Genomic DNA, 22257 nt, shown 5'->3' on the forward strand with positions numbered 1-22257 from the left:
TGTATGAAAAACGGCTCACTATTAGTAAAGAAATAAAAATAATTTATTTGTACCCATTACTGACATAACGACCATCACTGGGCACCCAACTATAGTGCAATAGTTTCCAGCTATGGTCCAATAAAATAAAATAAACCATGTTCCAAAACTAACTAGAATAATCCTTATTTACGTCGACCATAAAATGTAGTGATATGGCAAATTTTTTAATAAATTGAAGAAAAACACATTAATAGACATTGGTACATTTAATTACGTCTTGAAGTTGTGTTAACGGACTGTAGTTGAATGGTTTAAGCTCTGGTTTCCTAGGATAGCGGTGCCGTCATATAGCGGCCTCCATACAAAATAATACTCATCCTTAAATAAGGATGCTAAATAGCCGTATTAATTTAAAGACGGCCGCTATATAACGGCACGGCTATCCTAGGAAAACCGAGCATAACGGTAATAGTAATAACTGTAAAGGAAACGATAGATATTTAAAGAATCGTCTTTATCACATTTGCTTGTTACTAGTTAATTACAAACGCTCCTGTCCGGACACTAGGACCAGACGTCCGGACTTGTCCAGCGTGAAGACCGGACTGTCGGGTCTGATGCGGCGGCTCCTGAAAACATGAAATAAAGGTAAAATGTGGCTAAAGCTCCTCTCGTGTGTGTGTGTGTGTGTGTGTGTGTGCGTGCGTGCGTGCGTGCGTACGTGCGTGCGTGCGTGCGTGCGTGCGTGCGTGCGTGCGTACGTGCGTGCATGCGTGCGTGTGTGTGTGTGTGTATGTGTGTGTGTGTGTATGTGCGTGTGCATGTGGGCATGCGCGTGGGCGTGCTTGTGTGTGTGTGTGTGTGTGTGTGTGTATGTGCGTGTGCATGTGGGCATGCGCGTGCGCGTGCTTGTGTGCGTGTATGTGTGTGTGAGTTTGTGTAATTAAATTTAATATTCTCATTTACCTCAACTTAGCACTCTTCCTTCTACCCCCCCTTGCAACTGCAGTGGCCTCTGCGATTGCTGGCCCCTCCTCCGTAGTGACCTGGTGAATAAATGATTTACCCCCTTATTCATAATCATAAAACTTAGAAAACTCTTACAAAACTCTGTTCAATTTTGATTTTTCTAAAAAAATATTATCAACCAGTTTCAAAGACGTTTATGAATTATCGGTGTATTTATACTTATTTTCATAAAAAAATATTTTGTGTTCCAATATTTTAAATTTTTGGACGCCAATGACCGATATATCCGCACCGTAGGTCCAACGCCAAAGACCGATTAATGCGTCACAGATCACAGAGCAAAACAGACCTACGTGCATATGCATAAAGTTCAATTTCAGTTTTGACACTTCAGTGACGTGGCGGTAAAGGTTAAAGGGTTCATTCACTGGCACATCTATCCCAGATCATTTTCAATAATTTTAACTATACGATTCTGTCCAAAAATCCCTACATACCTCCTCCGCGGGTGCCTCAGTAGTAGCGGTATTTTGGGCTCTAGGAATAGGGGCTCCATACGTCGAGAATGCACGAGGTTGGGTCCTGAAAATTACATAATTTAGTTATAATATAACCTCACAATTTGAGCTCTGATGAGTAACGTGACCAATATCGCAAAACCTAGATACTTAACTCCTAGTTTGTATGTTTAAAATTAAAATTAAAATAAGTTTAAAATAAGAATTAACGGCCCAGACAGAGATGGCGGGATGACCTAGACACCTTTCTCAGTAACTGGCCAGAGCAGGCGCTATGTCGGAAGTCGTGGAAGACAAGGGGAGAGGCCTTTGCCCAGCAACCTTAATAGGCCAGCAAAAAAAAAGAATTATTGTTCAACGTTGGGTTAGCCATTACTGCCAAATTCATTTACCGTAATAGGTAAGCATCTAAACTCTAAAGTATCATTATGATAAGTATATAATTAGCAATAGATAGTCAGTAAAGGAAAGGAACATGTCACATGTGGGTTTAAAGGTCAGATGACAGTCTCTTTCGTAAAATCTTGTGACTGCATCACTTTTTGGGATTAAATTAGATTTTCAAGCCGTCCCCGTCATTTAGTATGAAACCGGGAAAGGGCTTAAATATGACGGTATTCATAACCTGCAGTGCAAAACCAACAATCAATGAAACACTCATTACCATTCAAAACATATCGTCGGCCTAAATCGCAAACCTCGTAACTCCATTTCAAGGAAATTGGTAATTGCTACCTTGGACAACAATACTTATAGTCGCAAACCCCGTAACTCCCCCGGAGGAGTTACGAGGTTTGCGATTTAGGCCGACGAAATCAGAATTACGATTATATCATCCGACCTCAAAACCCCATACATTTAGACCTTATACTAATGTATTCCCTATTTTATATTCACCAATACTTCTGCGCCTCGGACATCAAAGGACGTGATTATCTTTCGCAATTTCGCATCTCATTTGAGTATGACATTTGAAAGTAAATTTTATCACGTGCGCGTAAGGTGTGTATTTGAGTAAGTCGTTTTCTTTGAATTTTAATTATTTTGTAGTAAATTTGACCTTCACTTTTAGGCACGTCGTAAAGATTTGACTAGAGTTAGACCTAGACAAGTCTACAGCGATTTTGATAGCACGCGTAGTGCAAGTGTTAGGTATTTTAAACTTAAAACTTCTATGAAATTATGACGTATAATTTTAACACTTGCACTGCGTATGCTATCAACATTGCAGACTTATCTTGATCTGTGTTATTCGAAAAAGACGCACGTCTAAGCTTAATAAAAGTAAAATAAATGACAAAAAAATAAACAAAAAAATAAAAATAATCTTGTCAGACTTTAGTAAGAGTAGGGGCATTAAATTGCTCGTTGTTTATGGAGTTAGAAAAACATATTACTGATCACCAGCACCAGGCCACCACCAGGCCAGGAGGGATCCGACCAGGTGGGATGACGATCTGCGAAAGATTGCAGGCAGATGCTGGATGCGGCAAGCTGAAGACAGGGCGCTATGGCGCTCTTTAGGGGAGGGCTATGTCCAGCAGTGGACTGCTATAGCCTGATTATGATGATGATTACTGATCACGACTTAAATGTCACCCTGTAGAAAGCATCACGTGATCACCGGTCCTAGAAAATGAAGTGTCGGTTGCCTAGGTCCGGACTCAGACAGTTCAAGCGTGAGTCATCCACTTTGAACAGATAATAGATAAAGAATATGCATGAGACTTACCTCGTCCCAAAAGCAGTTGCCACAGCGGTGGCCGTCGCACCACCATCCGTATTCTCCTCAGACTCCTTATCATTCTGATCCAAGCTGTTCCCTTGCTGGTTCACATCGAAACCACTCTGCAAAGCATCCTGCCCTTGACTTTGAGAAAGCTGCTGCTGTTGGAACTGTTGTTGATAAAATTGGTCAAGATTTTGAGCTGGTATAGACACTAGTTGTCCTTGAATCTGTTTGTTTGGAACGTAGAACTGAGGCTGGTATGTTTGTGGTTGGTATGAGGTCTGAGGCTGGTAAATTTGAGGTTGGTCAGCTTGAGGTTGCTGAAAAGCTGGCTGGAGGGCGGGTTGAGGATAAGCCTGTTGGAAAGATACTTGTTGAGGTTGGTAACCTTGCTGAGAAACGGTTTCTGCCTGTGGTTGAAACGCCTCAGGTTGTTGGTAGATTAGTTGAGGTTGTTGGAATCCTTGCGGTTGTAATCCTTGGGGTTGGAATCCTTGTGGTTGTAATCCTTGGGGTTGGAATCCTTGAGGTTGTAATTCTTGAGGTTGTTGCTGGTAAATTACTTGAGGTTGTGGTTGGAAACCAAATTGTGTTTGTACTTGTGGTTGTTGAGACTGACCATCATCACGCTGCTCATCATCCTCATTTTCCTTTTTTGGTTGCTCAAAGTTCGGCTGAATTTGATTAACACCCTGTGGCTGTAAAACTACATTTTGTCCTTGAATGGGAGCTAAAGGCTGAACAAGAGGCTGTAACTGCGCAATTGGTTGCAATGGCTGTGGGCTTTGAATGAGGAAACCACGGTTTGAAGTCTGTCCTGATACAACAAATGCCTGGTTTCCTGGATATTGTTGAAGAAGAGCACGCTGTTGATCTAGCTGTTGCTGAGCTAACTGTTGTTGAGCTATTATTGAAGGCAAGGCTGCAAAGTGCGTCTGAGCATCAAAACCAGCAACCTGCTTCTGAGATTGTTCTCCTGATATTACGATAGGGGATTGACCAAACTGTACAGGCTGCAGCCTTAACTGCGCTAAGGGATTTAGGAACAATTCTGGGGGGTATTCTTGAATATTCAGCTTAGAAACTTCTACTGAAACCCTTTGTTTCTCAGACACTGCTGGAGATCCAACTTCATCAGTTTCCCCTTCGTTTAAGTCAAGATCGGCAGGGGTGGTAGAAGTGGTTCTGAAATCTGGACGTGGTGTGATAGTGGATTGATTTGGGTTGACAGGAGTTCTTGAGTTGACAGTGGTTCTTGTGTTGTATTGATTTGGTGAGATGGTGCTTGGTAATCTAGCTTCGTTTTCCTGTTTCTGACGAGCGAATTCTCGAGCTTTTTGCTGTTGTATCTGGAACTGAAAGTACAAAGAAAAGTTGTATAAAATGTATCATTTTCTAGCATTCCTCAGGAAGATATCGCGGGCAGGTCATTTATTCTACCTCTACCTTAGGGAAATTTTAAGAAAACACAGTGCTTTTATAACTTGTGCAAGAATATGTAAAAAAAAAACGTTTATTTCTCTGCAAATGAGGCCCGAAATTATCTTGTAAATATTTTTTGCCAATTTTTAACTTTAGATTTTAATAAACACAGTACTAACCAAATTCCTAATCATGTTGTTAATCAAACAAAAAAGGTTATGAATAATATTTGATGATTTTTGCAAAATAAAAGTTATCTACGTTCCCACCTGTGCCTGATTCAACCCCTGATCCAAACTCCTGATATCAGCATTGAAGTTCGGCCCGACATACTGCTGACCAGAAATAGGAGAGGGCTGGAAGATGGGCTGCTGCTCCTGGCGTGGAGGCAGACCCTGGACGGTTACGTCCACGTCGGCGTCAGGGATGTTAGCTGGTGTGCGAGGATCCACTGGTGGTAGGTAGTTAGGGTTCTGGATAAATAATGTTCATTAATGTCTACGTCTTCTTTACTCGTAACATGTTAGTATTTCAAAGATTAAATTCTGTTTTAAAGAAAATTGTACCGTTGTTGATAGTCAATAATGGCGAATACCGAATATATCTTTTTATTTTTCTTTTAAAGTATTCTAAGAGAATTTCGCCCCTAAGTGCAACTCCCTATATGCAAAAGAACAATCGTCGGTAAAAGGTAATAAAAACTTTTTACAAAAAAAAGAAAACCGACTTCAAAAAGGATGAAATAAAATATTATCCTTTTTAAGTCTATGCGTTACCAACTGATATGTTTGAAGTCGGTGCCAAGCCAACTTTTGAAGCATACCATGATTTTGGTGCGATTCGATAAGGATGTACGTTGGATTGCCTTACACGACGACAATGAACGTACTTTTTGTAGGTACAGTCGACGTTAAAAACTGTACATGTTCGTACATGTTTTGTGATCGTCACGAATAAAAATCTTTTATCTTTTTTATCTTTTTTTTTAAATATGTTTACACTTTTCGTCTTATTACAAAGGAGTAAGGTGCAAAAGTGTAAACATATCTTTGACGTCGACTGTACCTAAGAACACACCTCAGAACACACGATCAAACCTTCTTGGCACAGTCCGTACCATGTTTGTCGGCACGCAAGCGTGGGATTGGGACTGAAGTTATTTCCCGTTCCTTATTTAGAGGACTACATTTCAAAATATAAAACAATTCAAGGATTTGTTGCCAAATTTCACCTAAAGCGGTTCAGTTGTGTAGCCATGAAAAGGCGACAAAGAGGCAGACAAAATTACTTGCACATTTATAATAGTTATTAAGTACAGTTCTAATGGGATTTATAGTCATAAAGCTGATTATTTTTGACGGGTATTGTTACTACTTGGCTTGGCACCAACTTCAAACATATCAGTTGGTAACGCATAGACTTAAAAAGGATAATATTTTATTTCATCCTTTTTGAAGTCGGTTTTCTTTTTTTTGTAAAAAGTTTTTATTTTTCCATTTTTAGTTTTAACGCATTGTTAAGAGCGCGACGCATGAATGAAAAACAACATCATGATTAACACTAAATTCGTGGACCTACTTTAATAAATATGTAATCAGGAATTTTCTCGAGTCCGTCTGGGAAATTATAATTCCTGTCACTACACTAAATCCATCCTCCGCCCCGCCACTGACCCAATCCCTCAACCCCCCCGATTACTCTACCTCACAGCGCATCAACCCCTGATCCATGTACCCCTCGGCCCTGAACCAACAGCCCTTCAACCACCATTACCCGACCCCTTAACTCCTAACCCTAACCCCCGATCAGTACCTATCCTTACCAGCTTACCAAGAGTTTGACATTGATTTATTCGCTAGTGTGTGTGTAACTTACCTACTTTCTTTGCATCTCGCTCGTACTGGCATATTAGTGCGAGCGAGATGCATAAAAAGTAAGTTACGAAAGCGTTAGCGTCGCTAACTTAGCGAATATGTCAATGTCAAACTCGTGGTAAGGCTACACGTGCACTACATCAAATTGGCGGTGTTCGGAAGCAAATGCTCAAGTTACTTTAGAAAACACCGAAATCACTTTACATGTGCCTTTAAAAATTGAGGAGTTCCCTCAATTCCTTATGGATTCCATCATCAGACCAGAACCAAAAATAATACGGAAACACCTTGGAGGCAACTCCTTCCAAACAAAAAAAGAATTACTCAAATCGGATCACAGGTGCCGAAGTAATCGCTGAACATACTACATTTAAAAAATCATCATCATTATCATCAAAACAATCATCATCATCAGGTCTATTTCATCAAAGTGGTGGTTTTCGGGAAAAAATGCTCGAGTTGCTTAAGAAAACACCCAAATCACCATGCATGTGCCTTTAAAAATTGAGGAGTTCCCTCAATTCCTCATGGATCCCATCATCAGAACAGAACCAAATTAAAATGGGACCAACTCGAAGGTAGCTCCTATCAAACAAAAAAAGAATTACTCAAATCGGACTACGGATGTCGGAGTAATCGGTGAACGTACATAGAAAAAAAAAAAATAGCCACAACCGAATACAGAACCTCCTCCTTCTATGAAATGGAAGTCGGTTAAAAAGAAGTCTATCGGGACAAAAAAACATTTTCAACGTATCACATATTTTTGTTTTACACTCTTTTAAATGTGCTTTAAATACATAATCAGCGCTGATTCTAAAGCGGCCCACAGATTACCATTTCACCGGACGATATCAGCCTGTCGGTTGTTTGGAACTGTCAACTGTTGCGGTTAAAGGGGCCCACTAATTACCAGTTCTTGGAGCGATATCAACCTGTCAGTTAAATGCAAAATTTGACAGCTCCGAACAACTGACAGGCTGATATCGCCCGGCGACCTGGTAGTATGTGGACCCCTTAAGTGTTCTACCGCCTGTGTGAATTTTCAGAGCAAAGTTCATATTTAAGTTTTCTAAGCTATCATTTCCCAGATACTACGAGTACAATGATAGTTCGATTGGCCAATTTACTCCCCAGATCTCTTTGTATGCTAATTTTGCACCAAACCGCTCGATAATTTTGCAGCAAAATGACGGCTCGCTTGGACAAATGGGGTCATTTTTGTAGGTATCCGGCATATCAAGACGGAATAGGGTTATGGAATATTACTATTAGGAATCCTCTAGACGGAGCTTAGAGCAATTATTTCATGAAAACGATGCTGCCAAAAATACAGGGTTGCGGGGGACGAGGTGAGCGAGTCCCGTGCCGTGATTGGTCCGTTCAAAGACACGGGCGTCACACAAAGACACTTGACTCGAAAACGGAGTAAAACTACCGTATATTTGTGGCAAAGGGGGTAGCGCTACTATGCTCAGTCTGGAGGAAGTATTGTCTCTGATTACCTGTAGGTAGGGAATATCACGAGTTTAGATGGAATATTACCTGTCCTCTCTGCGGCAGTTCGAAAGCGGGTCCATCAGGCCTCCAGCCGCTGGGGGCGTAGGGCGCCGGCGCCTCCGCCACCGCGGCCCCTATCACGCAAAACACCGCCAATAAATCCTGCCAGAAAAAAAAAACAGAAAAAAGTTAACGACCCGATATATATTACGTTTTTCTTATTTGAGTCTTTTAAGTCCTGGAAAAATATATCCCGGATCTAAGGGTGTAGTTCGAAAATTATCAAGTTTGATTCTCTGAAAGACGTGAACAAATTAAGTATACGTGCCTTTACCAGGTCTCTACCCTAGAGGGACATAAATGAATATATAGGACGTATAACATGTGTATGAACCAACTTTGTTTCTACGAAAGTTACTACCATCTGATCAGATCAGAGGCACTTACCGCCAACCACGTTCGACGTGTTACCTCTGTCGCACTTGTAAATTTGTACGTAAGTGCGACAGGGAGGCAACACTTTGAACGTGGTTCGCGGTAGGACCCCAGAGAGCTTGCCGCAAAAACGACAACCGAAATTTCTTTTCTCGTTGCAGATCCTTTCATAACGAACGTTGTTTCATTACGATGTTTTTCTTGTCCGAAAAGCTCGTGCCGAAAGTTTCAATTCTTCTATAGGGTCCAGCCAAAGTACGTACCCACGATCTCGGGTACTAGCTTTTAGGCTCTTTGCATTTTCTACTAATTTTCTGCAAGACATGTTTTACGCACTTACCTATTGATATCTAGTGTGTATAACTATCATGAAGACGCAAATCTCGTAGAGTCAGACCAAGAATAGTCTGCAGCGGATTTGATAGCCCCCGCAGTGAAAATGTTATTTTAAACGGGAAACTTCTATGAAATTATGACGTATAAATGACACTTGCACTGCGTGGGCTATCAAACCCGCTGCAGACTTTTTTTGGTCCGACTCTACCTATCGAAAACCTCTGTAATAGAGAGTTGTCAATGACAAAGACTCTTTTCCCAAACCGTTCGTTTTTAAATTATTTTTTACCACAATGTAGTAAATATATACCAGCGTAAATTAAAAAAACAATCAAGCTTCAATCAAGCCTACTGTGTTTCATACATGTCATAAAGTATCCATTAGTTGTACAAAAAATTCCGATTTTATGAAATTTCATTCGAGCTAAAAATCTATAAAAAAATATAAATCCAATAGAATATTAATTAATATAGTCACGTAAAAAATGCATGAACCATGGCTCAGTAAAAGCTTTATTGTAAAAAAATCAAATTTTAGTCCGCAGCCAAAGTAAAATGAAATTTTTGTACATAAATTCATTATAATCTTTTACTCTTGTAACGATTCCAATTTCATGCACACAATAAAAACAATTAGTTGTTAACATTAACCTTTTCACCGCCACGTCAATGAAGTAATAAAGTGTCATCAGCGCCATGTCAAAAATTGCTCGTATACAAACCTGAACAAAACTACGACTTGATATCAAGTCGTGGCGTGTGGGGCGCGAAATGTTCGGACTTCGTATCAAGTCAATGGCGGCGAAAGGGTTAAAAACTTTAGGACTTTAAAAGTATTAATTTTTGGGGTAAATATTTATTGACATTATAAATATAATAATTACATTTATTACAAAATGTTTTAAAAAGTTACAGTCCATCTAAGCTAACTTTGCACAAACAGAAGAAAGTGAGGAGGTGTCATTATAAACGTCACATTTTCATAGAAAGTTGACATTAATGATGACATAGCCATACTTTGTCATTGCGAATGCCGTGCAGAGTTAGCGTGGTCCGACTAGACGTGTGCGCCGCGCCGGCGCGCCGCCGCCGCCGGGCTTTTTGACCACGCCGCCGCCGCCGATAAATGATCGGCGTGAAATCGGCGTGACCTTGAGTGTTGTTAATTAACTATTCCAAGTTGGTTTTTGGATTACAAAATGGTTTTTTTTGTATTACTTATGTTACAGTTGTCAAATATACATCAATTATTAATTAAATAAAACTAAATAGCCTGCTAAATAACTGCTGCTAGTGCTGCTTATACCTTGGACAGCTAGAAGAACAAACCCCTCCATTCTTAAAGAGCTCTATATTGCCACTCATCTCTTCCCAACATGCAATGGGTGAGCCCTTAGATTCTTCGGACATATTATCCAACGCATGATGTGGAGAAACACATGAATTTAAGCCGAATTAATGGCAAACGTGCTCGAGTTGGAGCATGTGTGAGATGGTCGAACGCTATGAAGAGGTCGGCTTGCAGCAGTCTGCACCGTGCAGTCCTTACGGCTTATGACCGCACGAAATGGAGACAAATTACATGTAGTCGCAAGCCTCAGCAATGAGAAAACGAGAAAGAAGATACGTCTCAGTGAGCCTGGTGCTTGTACGACAAGAAAACCATTAAAAAAAAGCCATAGCAGTCCACTATAGTCCTTCCTTGCCGTATCCGGCAATGGCGACTCCATCAACAATTCTTATCCGGATTATGAAAAGATTAATGTGGCTCGCAAAACCAAACTTTGTCTTGAAAATGCGGTCACACGATGCGCAATGGAGTTGTCCAGTCGAGTTGCGGGTGTATGTGTAGGAGGGCTTAGGTCGCGTCTTGCGGATATGACGCTTAGCATCTAGGTCTTCCAGACGCTGCTGCTCAAATTGATCTACTTTCTTATGGACACTAGAACGCCATTCCGATCTTTGTAATGCAATACCCAGCTCAGGTATCCCAGTCGGCACGCGACGAGGTGGCGTTTGATAACATCTTTATGTCGCAGATATTGGCCCCCCTGCTTCCGCTTTCCACAAGAGAGCTCCGAGTCGAAAATTGCTTTGGGCAGTCTCTTATTCTCCATACGCACGACATGGCCACACCACCTTAGCTGATGATTCATGATCAGTGCTTCAATACCAGGCATCTCGAGTCATCAGTCCACTATAGTCTAGCAAACGTCAAGGATATGTGGAGTTCTATTTTGTTAAAAAAACGTCATTTTAATAGGATAAGCCATGAAAAGCTTGAGAAAACGGATCGAAGGTCATTGGGACCAGGTAACCTCTTATTGCAAGCCAGTTACTAGGGAAAATAAGTTATTATACCTATCCTATATTAATTTACAAACCCTATTTTACTCACAGCATATTCAAACTATACGTAGTTAACTGACCAGTAACCTGCATTGATAAAATTTTCAAGAAAAACAACAAATTAATGATTTTTCTTCAGAAACTAGAAAGTCAAGGTCACGCCGATTTCACGCCGAAAACACGCCGCCGCCGCCGATTTTTTGGCAAACGCCGCCGCCGATCATTTTTTAATCGGCGCACACGTCTAGGTCCGACTCTATACACATGCATTAATTGGTTTAATATTATCATTACACAACACCGACGCTAAAACACATGCAAAATTTTATATGTATATAGTTGTGTAAGTTTCTAAGAAGGTACATAAAGTTAAAAATGCATTTTGTTATAAAAAATAAGTTCAAAAACTAAAACCCGACTACTGCAAATCGCGCTCTAAAAAGTATGAAACAAGATAGAATTCTTATCTAAAAATTATCGAACAGGGAATATTATAAATGTTACCATTTTTTCAATAAAAAAATACAACGTAATATAATTTACTATTTTTTTATATATTTACAGAGATTCAAAGGATCGTCGTGGTCGTATGCCACGATTATAAACTTTAAGGTAAAGTGGCATACGACCACGGCTATCCTCTGAATCTCTGTAAATACATATATATAAAAAATAGTAAATTATATTACGTTATATTTTTTTATTGAAAAAATGGTAACATTTATAATATTCCCTGTTCGATAATTTTTAGATAAGAATTCTATCTTGTTTCATACTTTTTAGAGCGCGATTTGCAGTAGTCGGGTTTTAGTTTTTGAACTTATTTTTTATTTTAAATAATTTTGGGGTCATGATTTCGTTACTAACTATTTGAAGTCACTTGATATTACTTTTGCGAGGGCGTCCGCAGTACAGAAATGCATGCAGAGAGCCGCATATATCGGGCTACGCCCGACTCTTTTGGTATGAGGGCGCCGAAGGGTCCCGTCTTTGGAACGCGTACGTCGGGCTACGCCCGACTCTTTTAGTATGATGGCGCCGAAGGCGCCCTGCTTTGGAACGAGTACAGCGAGCCTCGTACGTCGGGCTGCGCCCGACTCTTTTAGTATGAGGGCGCCTTCGGCGCCCGGCTTTGGAACGCGTACGTCGGGCTACGCCCGACTCTTTTAGTGTGAGGGCGCCGAAGGCGCCCGGCTTTGGAACGCGTACAGCGAGCCTCGTACGTCGGGCTGCGCCCGACTCTTTTAGTATGAGGGCGCCGAAGGCGCCCGGTTTTGGAACGCGTACAGCGAGCCTCGTACGTCGGGCTGCGCCCGACTCTTTTAGTATGAGGGCGCCTTCGGCGCCCGGCTTTGTAACGCGTACGTCGGGCTACGCCCGACTCTTTTAGTGTGAGGGCGCCGAAGGCGCCCGGCTTTGGAACGCGTACAGCGAGCCTCGTACGTCGGGCTGCGCCCGACTCTTTTAGTATGAGGGCGCCTTCGGCGCCCGGCTTTGGAACGCGTACGTCGGGTTACGCCCGACTCGTTTAGTGTGAGGGCGCCGAAGGCGCCCGGCTTTGGAACGCGTACAGCGAGCCTCGTACGTCGGGCTGTGCCCGACTCTTTTAGTATGAGGGCGCCTTCGGCGCCCGGCTTTGGAACGCGTACAGCGAGCCTCGTACGTCGGGCTGCGCCCGACTCTTTTAGTATGAGGGCGCCTTCGGCGCCCGGCTTTGGAACGCGTACGTCGGGCTACGCCCGACTCTTTTAGTGTGAAGGCGCCGAAGGCGCCCGGCTTTGGAACGCGTACAGCGAGCCTCGTACGTCGGGCTGCGCCCGACTCTTTTAGTATGAGGGCGCCTTCGGCGCCCGGCTTTGGAACGCGTACAGCGAGCCTCGTACCTCTTTTAGTATGAGGGCGCCTTCGGCGCCCGGCTTTGGAACGCGTACGTCGGGCTACGCCCGACTCTTTTAGTGTGAGGGCGCCGATGGCGCCCGGCTTTGGAACGCGTACAGCGAGCCTCGTACGTACAGCGTGCCTCGTACGTCTCTTGTAGGGAATGTAGGGCTGTTTCCTACATTTTGGCTGATCTGGACTTCTATACCTATTCACTTTATAAAATATTGCAGATCATTAAAAAAACACCATGTATATAGTGGCGAAACAAATTTCTTTTGCAAAAACCTTCTTGTATCGCCTTAATCGGGTAATACGCGGATAGAATTCAGAGCGCTTATAGATTCGTAGTTCGAATTACCTACCCGATAAATTAATGTTTTATCGGGTTCATGTAAGCAAAGCCGGGTGCAAAAGCTAACAATATGTATATATTTGAAATGTGCTAATTGAGCTCTTTCAACTGATATACAACACGCCATCATTACTTATTTTTATTTTTTTGGTTCGTGCCTTTATGACCTCTAGAGGGCGCCGTGTTCCTTTTTTTGTGACGTCATATACCCTATAACCAGCGGACGCTTAAGACGATTCGAATGACATGTCGTTTGTCAAATTATAATGCGTACTTTAGGAGTTCTGAGGGAACAAATGAACATACATACATACATACCCACATACATACCGGTCAAAATCATAACCCTCCTTTTGCGTTGCCGTAGTCGGGTAAAAAATACATAGTTATCGACCAAACCCCAATCCCAGTGGCCCCAACCCCTCAGTGGTGAATTTGCAATTTGGCTGCCTGAGGCCTTAGGCCTAGTAGTAGGCCCCTTTCTCAGCACCCATCATATAGACTGCCACCCCTAATATCTGGTTGCCCTAGGCCTGGCCTAATGGGCCTTAGGGCTACCACTGATATGGTAAATACCAAAAACTTGCGTTAATTATGACATGCCATCACTGGTTAACACAACACAGACATGCAATTTTTATTTTATTTTTAAGCACTTCGATGCACCCATGCATTATTTTTCACACAAACACACACGAAAGACGTGTAATCACCTTCATTCTCGCTCACTTTCGATTGCATTATCCTCCCAAACAACTCTTTTATAGACAATAGTACTCACACTTATCATTCCTGTCTCGGACAATATCGACCTTACGAACATAACCTCAAAAAACACCTTCGACATCACAAAGCAAAACCAACCTTAACCCAAGTACACAAAGTTGAATTTACACTTATCAAAGTCAAGTTAGGAATAAGGTTTTTTATGATGACGCGATTGGTCGGTATGACACCTTTAAGGATTGATTTGTATTCTGTGGGCGCTCGCAATTGGTCGGTTTACATGTTTGACACGTTTGTTATGTCTGATTTGTGAGTTATGTCATAATTATGACAAATGCAGTGTTATTTGCATTATGGGTCAAACAGATCACTGTGTTATGTCTTTCCTGTAGACATACACAAGAGTCTTAACTCTTGCCCTTAGGGCTATAAAGGTTAAATTTCATATTTAACCCTTATCCCCGTGTAAAGGTCCTCCTTTTATTTAGAGAACTATGATAAAATCATTACTTACATGCCCACAAGCTGTTAACTATTGCCCACAGGAGAGAAAAATGTACAGTTCGCGCGAACACACTAGTTTTCTCTCCTATAAGAAAATTAACCTTTATAGTCCTTAACTCTTGTGTATGTCTACAGGAAAGACATAACACAGTGATCTGTTTGACCCTAATATGAGATCATCAAATTCTTTCGTAGTGTGAAGGGTCCATACAATCTTACATCCAACATCTTACACACACTTCACACATACACACATCATTTTAGTAGAACGAACCTACTTCTTATTAGTTGGTTAAAATGAACATGCATACAAGAGTAGGTTCTAGTTCTATTAGGCCCACTTGCACCATTCCACTAACCCGGGGTTAAGCGGTTAAACTATTCACCTAGTGTCAAATTGTATGGCTAACCATGGCAACTCCTGGTTTAACCGGTTAACCCCGGGTTAGTGGTATGGTACAAGTGGGCCTTAGAGTCAAACCAAGTTAACTCTACTGCACAGGAGGGCTATGATGGTTATGTCACCGTATCATTAATCATTTAATGCATGATATGACGACTATCTGATAAATGATATAATTCGGTAAAAAGTCGCGAGGATAACGTATAAGTGGCTAATGATAGCGTGATATGTTTTGAGGTTTATAAAAATCAATTTTAAACTCGATGACTTAAGGTGTATATTAAAGAAAAGATGGTTAAATCACATTCTACCACTTATCCACATATGTCATTGAGAGTTAAAACTTATCCATGATTTGAGCTTTTGAAAAATCAATTCTGAACAAGTTTACATAAAGCGTATTTTAATTATTAGTTCGCGAGGATAACGTGCCATTCTGACATGCCACGAAAATGCCCGCTGGAGTCCGACGTATGTTTATGACTTATGAGTGAAGTGCAAACAATTTGTACATAGTTAAGCACTTGTAATTAGTCCAAAGTTAATTGATTCCATTGTGTTACCACAGTTAAGCCATTTCTAATTAAGTTAGATGCATGAAAGTGTGTTAGCGAATGCTATAGACTTATATGTGTACGATTTAAGTACAATAAAATACAAACAATACAATTTACATAGTTAATTTTCGTAACACAAATGAATCAATTAAGTTAAGACTAATCACAGCTTCTTAACGGCGCTTATCGTGACCCAGTGAGCACTACGACAAATTAATCAAAGGCTAGCCGTCAAAAATCGACTATATGTCTAATTATCCAACAATCGTAGCCATTTACCGTGTATTGTTGTCTAAGTGGACAAAACGGTATGAATGTTATAAAACTGTATAAATCTAGACAAGTGGCATTTATATCATTTAACTTATCCACTTATCCACTAAGTTTAAGTTGGAAATGTAGACAAATGACATATTATCCAACGACCATGTTATGCAGTTAATCATTTAACGACTATCGCTGTCAAAAGTGGAAAAGACGACAAATCAATAAAAACTGGATAAAATGTCAGTTTTATCATCATTTATACAGCCATATCATTTATCCAGTCGACCATCATAGCCCTACAGACTTCACAGTGAATTAAATAAAATATTGCTGCGTGTGAGTTGTGTCAAAGTCGTATCATAACAAGATAAAAACCATAATTAACTCATTGGTAAATCAGAATCAGCTTCAATGATATTCCACCGATTTCAGTCATATAATTAATTGTTGAACTGATGTATTAAGGAGTTATATTACCCGAACTCCCAACATTGCTTAATTTATTTTCTAAAGCTCGGAGCACCATATTATCGTATTCAACTCAGTGATTTTCGCGTACGTGTTTAAGCTCCGATAATTTAATTAATTTGCTCTTTGCTAATTTCATAGAAATCTTCAACACATCAGTAATCGTTGAATAAGTAGGTTTAGGCACAGAATAATTAATAGTACTACCGTACAGAAAGGAAACTTCCTACAAAAACAAAGTTTGACAGCGGTTCAGGGTCGAATCAAGCTGTCCCTTTCTAATATATGGCACTATCCCTTTCGGCTATTTAGGGTTGTCAAAAATCAAGTGATTATCTTATCTGTGGTCGTGCACGCAAAAGGAAGTCAAGCGGTGCCAACCCTAATAATTGCTTTGAGCAATGCTGAGCCGAGTTTGACCGAAGTAAGGAGTTTCGCACCCCTGGTTTAGGTACAAAAAATAATAATACAGTAATGGCTCTGAGGGGCTACCGTGAAAACCGAAATTCGCAACTTGCGGGGATCTTTCTCCTTCATTCCAATGAAGGCGTAATTAGAGTGACAGAGAACAATTCCCGCAATTTGCGAACTTCGATTTTCGCGGTTATAGCCCTGTAGCCCTACTGTTTTCATTCGATAGCGTGACGTCACGTACGCGTTTGCGTTAAGCGTCCTTTTGTATGGTATTTTGAGTTTCCAAAACGACCCACTTGCCGCGCTGCTCAAAACCCCATACCACAGACAAAACATCCTCCAGACTGAGCATAGTCGCGCTACCCCCTCTGCCACGTATACGGTAAGTAGTTTTACTCCATGTTCGAGTTGAAAGTGTCTTTGTGTGACGTCCGTGTCTTTGAACGGACCAATCACGGCACGGGACTTCGCTCACCTCGTCCCGCACACCCCCGCATTTTGGCATCATCGGTTGCATGAAATAATTGCTCTAAACTCGGTCTAGAGGATTCCTAGTCTATGCCCCATACAAAAAAGACAACGCAAATGCGAACGCTCGTCACGCTATCGAATGAAATGTACACTAGGGCTTCTACTGTAAGCTAATTACCACTACTTTTGAGGTTAGAAAAATTCTAATCTTTAATAAAACGAACTATAGTCAGTCTCCTTAGTTATTTCAGTTCGTTGGTTGCACACGGCAAATCAAACTTTCATTATATGCAAAACTATAACTGCATTATAGTCTAAGAGCTAGCTACGGAAATAGGTATGCAATTTATAGAGCAACGAAATCCCTTGTCAGTCATAGACCTAGTATTACATAGATGAGCTATACGCGTGCCTCCGTGAGGGACAAAACATACGCAAAGCGACAATATTAAAAACACGTTTTAACATTCCTGACAACATACCAAAAACAATGTACGTAATTCGGTCGGGTTATTTGTTGCCCACCCTAAACCATAAGTACAATTTTTTTTGTTATATTTGAATTAAATACATAATTAGCTATGATATCACACCAAACACAGAGGTATCAATTCAATTGATTTTACAAACCCTTTGTTGCCTAACTACTGTCACACGCACCGCTGAACAGCTGCCAGGCGGCCGGATTAATTAATAATGATAGTATATATGGCACACTGACTAGAGGGATTTCGTTGCTCTAATTGCATAACCTAAATTGCATACTTATTTCCGTAGCTAGCTAGCTCTCCGGCTATTACAAATATTATTGTTCGCACAAAAACAGCGCATCGCTCCAGGACATGTTTTATGAGCCCCCAGGGCCCGATTCGAACCAAGTTCAGGCTCGAACTGGGGTAGGTAATATATTTAACACAAACTTTTGAAAAACATCGTTTGGAGTTGTGACTTGGAAATTTTAATGTAAGCTGTGTTAAATGAATAAAGAGTTTAAGACAGATGTTTTGTGTATAGGTAGATAGCGAAACTGAAACAATGTATGGAAATGATCACCTGATTTTCATTGCGATCTGTAATTCCGATACATTTTAACTTTTGGGTTGGCGTTTGGATGTCATTACGTGATTTTTCGGTTATCTTACGTGGTAATGAAGCTGGAAGTGCAAAAAGATACATGATTTAATCCCTAAAAGTTACGAAAACGGCAGGAAAATATTTTTATTACATGTATATAATTTCGTTTTCTTATTTCCAAAATCGGCCTCGTGGTAAAAAACAATTGTAGCTCATACCCCGCACTAAAGGTACGCGATAACTTTGCGCAATGCGTCATCTATTCTATTCTCTATGTAACTTAGATTTAAAATCTATTTCTAGCTCAACGGAACATCACGTAGTCAATGAACTAAGCTATTCAAATAGTTATTAGGTCGCACCTCCATACTTTAAACCAAAACAGCTAAGTTCCTTGACAAATCTTAAGGTATACCGCCTTTTTGTTTTGAACAAACGAAGGTAGACATGAGTCAAACGATTGGCACCACTCCAAGCGCAGTTCCATTTTATTTTTTGAGAGCTGGTGACATCACAAACATCACCTTTTTTGGCTATATAACTCACCTACCTATATCACTATATTACCTCATCTGCCATATACAGGTTGTCCCAAGACTATGGGAGATCAAGGGAAAGTACCTTAAATATCGTAGATAGGATTTTTTGCTGAAAGAAGACATTATTTTAATTTAAAAAACAATTTAAACTGCATTCATAGATATTTAAATAATTACATGGTTGAACCGGGAATCGAACCCGCTACACGAGAAAAAAAATCACCTGTAGTTTTATCATACCGATCGAAAAGCTTCATCATAATTATTATTTTTTGCTAAATAACATAGTGTTATTAGAAATAAAAGGAAGACCATGAATTTAAAAATTTGATGTGAAGCGAAATAATCAAAAGAGTGCGACATTGTATTCAACAGAATGGGACTCATTTTGAGCATTTGATTAATGAAATTGATTAATTTTGAGTTAAAAATGTTAAAATTCATGGTCTTCCTTTTATTTGTGACACGGTACTGTGTTATTTAGCAAAAAATAATCATGGGCAGGTAAGGACACCATTGCTGTAAACTAGACCCGTTAATTACATTAATTATGTACCTATTCCTTATGTAGTTATATGACGCATTGTAATAAAAACAAGTCGAATTTTCTTCCAAGCAATTCGTTGTAGCAGTTGGCAGCTTTGACTCGTAAATAAAATAGAAGGTTGTTTGGGACAAGGTTTAGCTTTAGTTAGAATAAGAAATCGTGAAATAATTTTAAAGTTATTGAAATATTAATAACTTTAAAATTATTTCACGATTTATATAATATAGGTATATTATATAAGTACAGTCACCTGCAATAATATGTTACTCTACGAAGGCCGCAAAAACATCTGACACGATCTTATTTGTAGAGCCATAAGAGCGTGTCACATATTTTTGCGGCCTTCGAAGAGTAACATATTATTGCTGGTGACTGTACCTAATAAGCTTTGCTCGGAAAACATATGAAAACTCTAAAATGCGCGTTTTGCCAGATATAAGACCTCTGTATCTTTAGGTATTTAAATAAAAGTAAACAAAATCTACCCTCAAATGGCGCGTTAACCCAGTTGAGGGTAGATGAAAACATTACATGATAAAATAATGTATTGTAGGTTAAAAGTCAGGTCGTTCAGTGACCGATCCAGGCGGTTTTGTAATTGGTCGGTTAACCAATAAATGTTATAACTACCCGAAAATGTACAAATTGCTTGTTTACTTTCTTTTAAATACATAAAGATACAGACTAGCTAGATCATAGTCTAATAAAACATGGTCTCCTCTTCCCAGATTGACACAAGGCTACGTCACAATAACATGGCCGCTGTATATAGCGCTATCGTATATGTATTATCATCAGATTATCATATAGCGCTGTCGCATGATGACGTAGGCTTATTGTGTCAGTCAGGTGACCTAGAAAAGACGGGAAGAGAGTACCAGGCGGAGTATATTATTAATTATTATACCATGAGCTAGATCGATTTATCGCCCCCGAAAACCCCCATATACTTAGCAAATTTCTTCGAAATCGTTGTGCCTGTATTAGGTATCATTATGGTTCAATTAAGGGAAGGCCTATATACCTACTTACAAAAATTACCTAAGGCCTGAGTTACACTTGTAAGTTTTACTTACGTAAGTAGGGACACGGCTATACTACAGAATGAGACATGAATATCGTTATCTCATTCTAACAAATAGCTTTGTCCCTACTTACGTAAGTAAAACTTACAAGTGTAACTCAGGCCTAATATCAAAAGTTGATTACATACAAAAGCAACACTCCTAAGGCCTCAGTTACACTTGTAAGTTTTACTTACGTAAGTAGGGACAAAGCTATTTGTTAGAATGAGATAACGATATTCATCTCTCATTCTGTAGTATAGCCGTGTCCCTACTTACGTAAGTAAAACTTACAAGTGTAACTCAGGCCTAACTGTATTATCATGCCGCGATCAGAAAGGGATTAGAAATGACAGATTTCCATACACTTACGTCTAAATCAATATGGATTGACAGCTATCTCAATCCCTTTTTAATTGCGATTCAGTAATACATCGGTGGACCTTATTACAAAAGGCATAAGGACCGATGTACAGTTAACAATGTGGGCGATGGTATAGCTAGACAAAAATGGAATAAAATATTCTATTCATTAGGTAGCGAATACATTTGAGTCTATTTAAGAAAATATAGGTATTTCTTTGAATTGCGATCATTAGCGAAATTACGTAGCCTCAAATTCTGACCTTGCTAAAAATGTATACTAAGAGTCTTAATTTAAAAGGGTACCTAATAGTATATCAAAAGGGATCTTAAGAGTTGTATTTATTTATATTACACGTATTTAGTAGTAGGTACCGAATCCAAAAATAAATGGCCAAGTGAGAGTCGGACTCGCGCACGAAGGGTTCCGTGCCATTACGCAAAAAACTTCAAAAAAAAATCACGTTTGTTGTATGGGAGCCCCACTTAAATATTTATTGTATTCTGTTCTGTTTAGTGTTTGTTGTTATAGCGGCAACAGTAAATCATCTGTGAAAATTTTAAACATCCAACATTGCCTAGCTATCACGGTTCGTGAGATACAGCCTGAGGGCCTACCGCGAATCACATTCGACGTGTTACCTCTCTGTCGCACTTGTAAATTCGTTCGCAAGTGTGACAGGGAGGCAATACTTTGAACGTGGTTCGCGGTAGGCCCTCGTGTGACAGACAGACGTACAGCGGAGTCTTAGTAATAGGGTCCCGTTTGGGTAAAAACGGAATTAGGATTAGACACGTGATCTAAAATAATAACAGAATAGGTCTAACCAAGCTAATTTTGCACAGACTTTGCAATGACAGAATGTGATAATCATAAACGTCAGCTTCTGTACGAATTTGCCATTTATTATGGCACTGCCACACAGTGAGTTAGCTCGGCCCTACTATATATAATTGCATGTTATTTAGCATTACCCCAGACGTATGCAAATGCCGCACGCGCCACGCGGCCCCGACGGCCGGCGCATCGTAATAGACGACCTTCGTTTGGCCCTTGCAGAATTTCACGTGTATGTGCCTGCAAGCTACGAAACACAATAACAGGAAAAATATAGGACGTTTGACTAATTTCCTATGGAAAATTCACTCATAAGTCCTCACTGCCTCACCTCCCACTACCTCACTAGTGAAGATATAATAGTGAAGTATAGAAAATCGTTAATTTTATAAACGGAAAGATAAATAAATATGTAGGTATTCAACATATAAACATACTTACGCTCATCTCATATTTTGTTTGATATCACTGACCCGCGGTCAGGAGATAACTATTATAACATAATAAACAAAACAGTCAGTCGGCCGTCGGAACTTGCACACCGCGGACTGGGTGAGTACCTACATAATTATCGTTTAATATACTATTCTTTGAATTTAAACCGTCGTGTCGTAAAGTTTACAACTTACAACTTTAAAGGCCAGTCCAGACGGGATAATTTTAGTCCAATCTGAT

General features: G+C 40.1%; 2 protein-coding genes across 3 annotated transcripts in view; one reads left to right on the top strand and one right to left on the bottom strand.

Moving 5' to 3' along the window:
• Positions 1-493: 493 nt before the first annotated feature.
• On the bottom strand, positions 494-14159 carry LOC134675870 (DNA translocase FtsK-like). 2 transcript variants are annotated; one of them, XM_063534194.1, is made up of 7 exons: positions 14061-14158; positions 8040-8156; positions 4890-5093; positions 3202-4553; positions 1449-1533; positions 949-1028; positions 494-611 (listed from the first exon to the last, which is right to left on the bottom strand). In XM_063534194.1, the coding sequence occupies exons 1-7, from the start codon at positions 14064-14066 to the stop codon at positions 524-526; spliced, it is 1932 nt and encodes a 643-aa protein (XP_063390264.1). In that variant the 5' UTR covers positions 14067-14158; the 3' UTR covers positions 494-523. The 2 variants fall into 2 exon arrangements, with proteins under 2 accessions (XP_063390264.1, XP_063390265.1); XM_063534195.1 differs by having other exon boundaries at positions 500-611; positions 3202-4547; positions 14061-14159.
• Positions 14160-15903: 1744 nt separating this feature from the next.
• LOC134675911 (thioredoxin-2-like) overlaps positions 15904-22257 on the top strand; it is a 50345-nt gene continuing 43991 nt past the window's right edge. The window contains exon 1 of the mRNA XM_063534256.1: positions 15904-15907. The gene's annotated coding sequence lies outside the window, so the exon portion shown is untranslated. The remainder of the gene's footprint in view (positions 15908-22257) is intronic.

This window comes from Cydia fagiglandana, chromosome 23, assembly GCF_963556715.1.
Source record: "Cydia fagiglandana chromosome 23, ilCydFagi1.1, whole genome shotgun sequence".
NCBI lineage: Eukaryota > Metazoa > Arthropoda > Insecta > Lepidoptera > Tortricidae > Cydia > Cydia fagiglandana.

Bases quoted from the DNA above. Each gene is read 5' to 3' on its own strand.
- LOC134675870 (XM_063534194.1), bottom strand. The intron at 5,094-8,039 runs GTAATATTCCAT...TTATTTATCCAG, and splicing joins AACTGCCGCAGAGAGGACAG to AACCCTAACTACCTACCACC. The intron at 4,554-4,889 runs GTGGGAACGTAG...TTGTACTTTCAG, and splicing joins AGGGGTTGAATCAGGCACAG to TTCCAGATACAACAGCAAAA.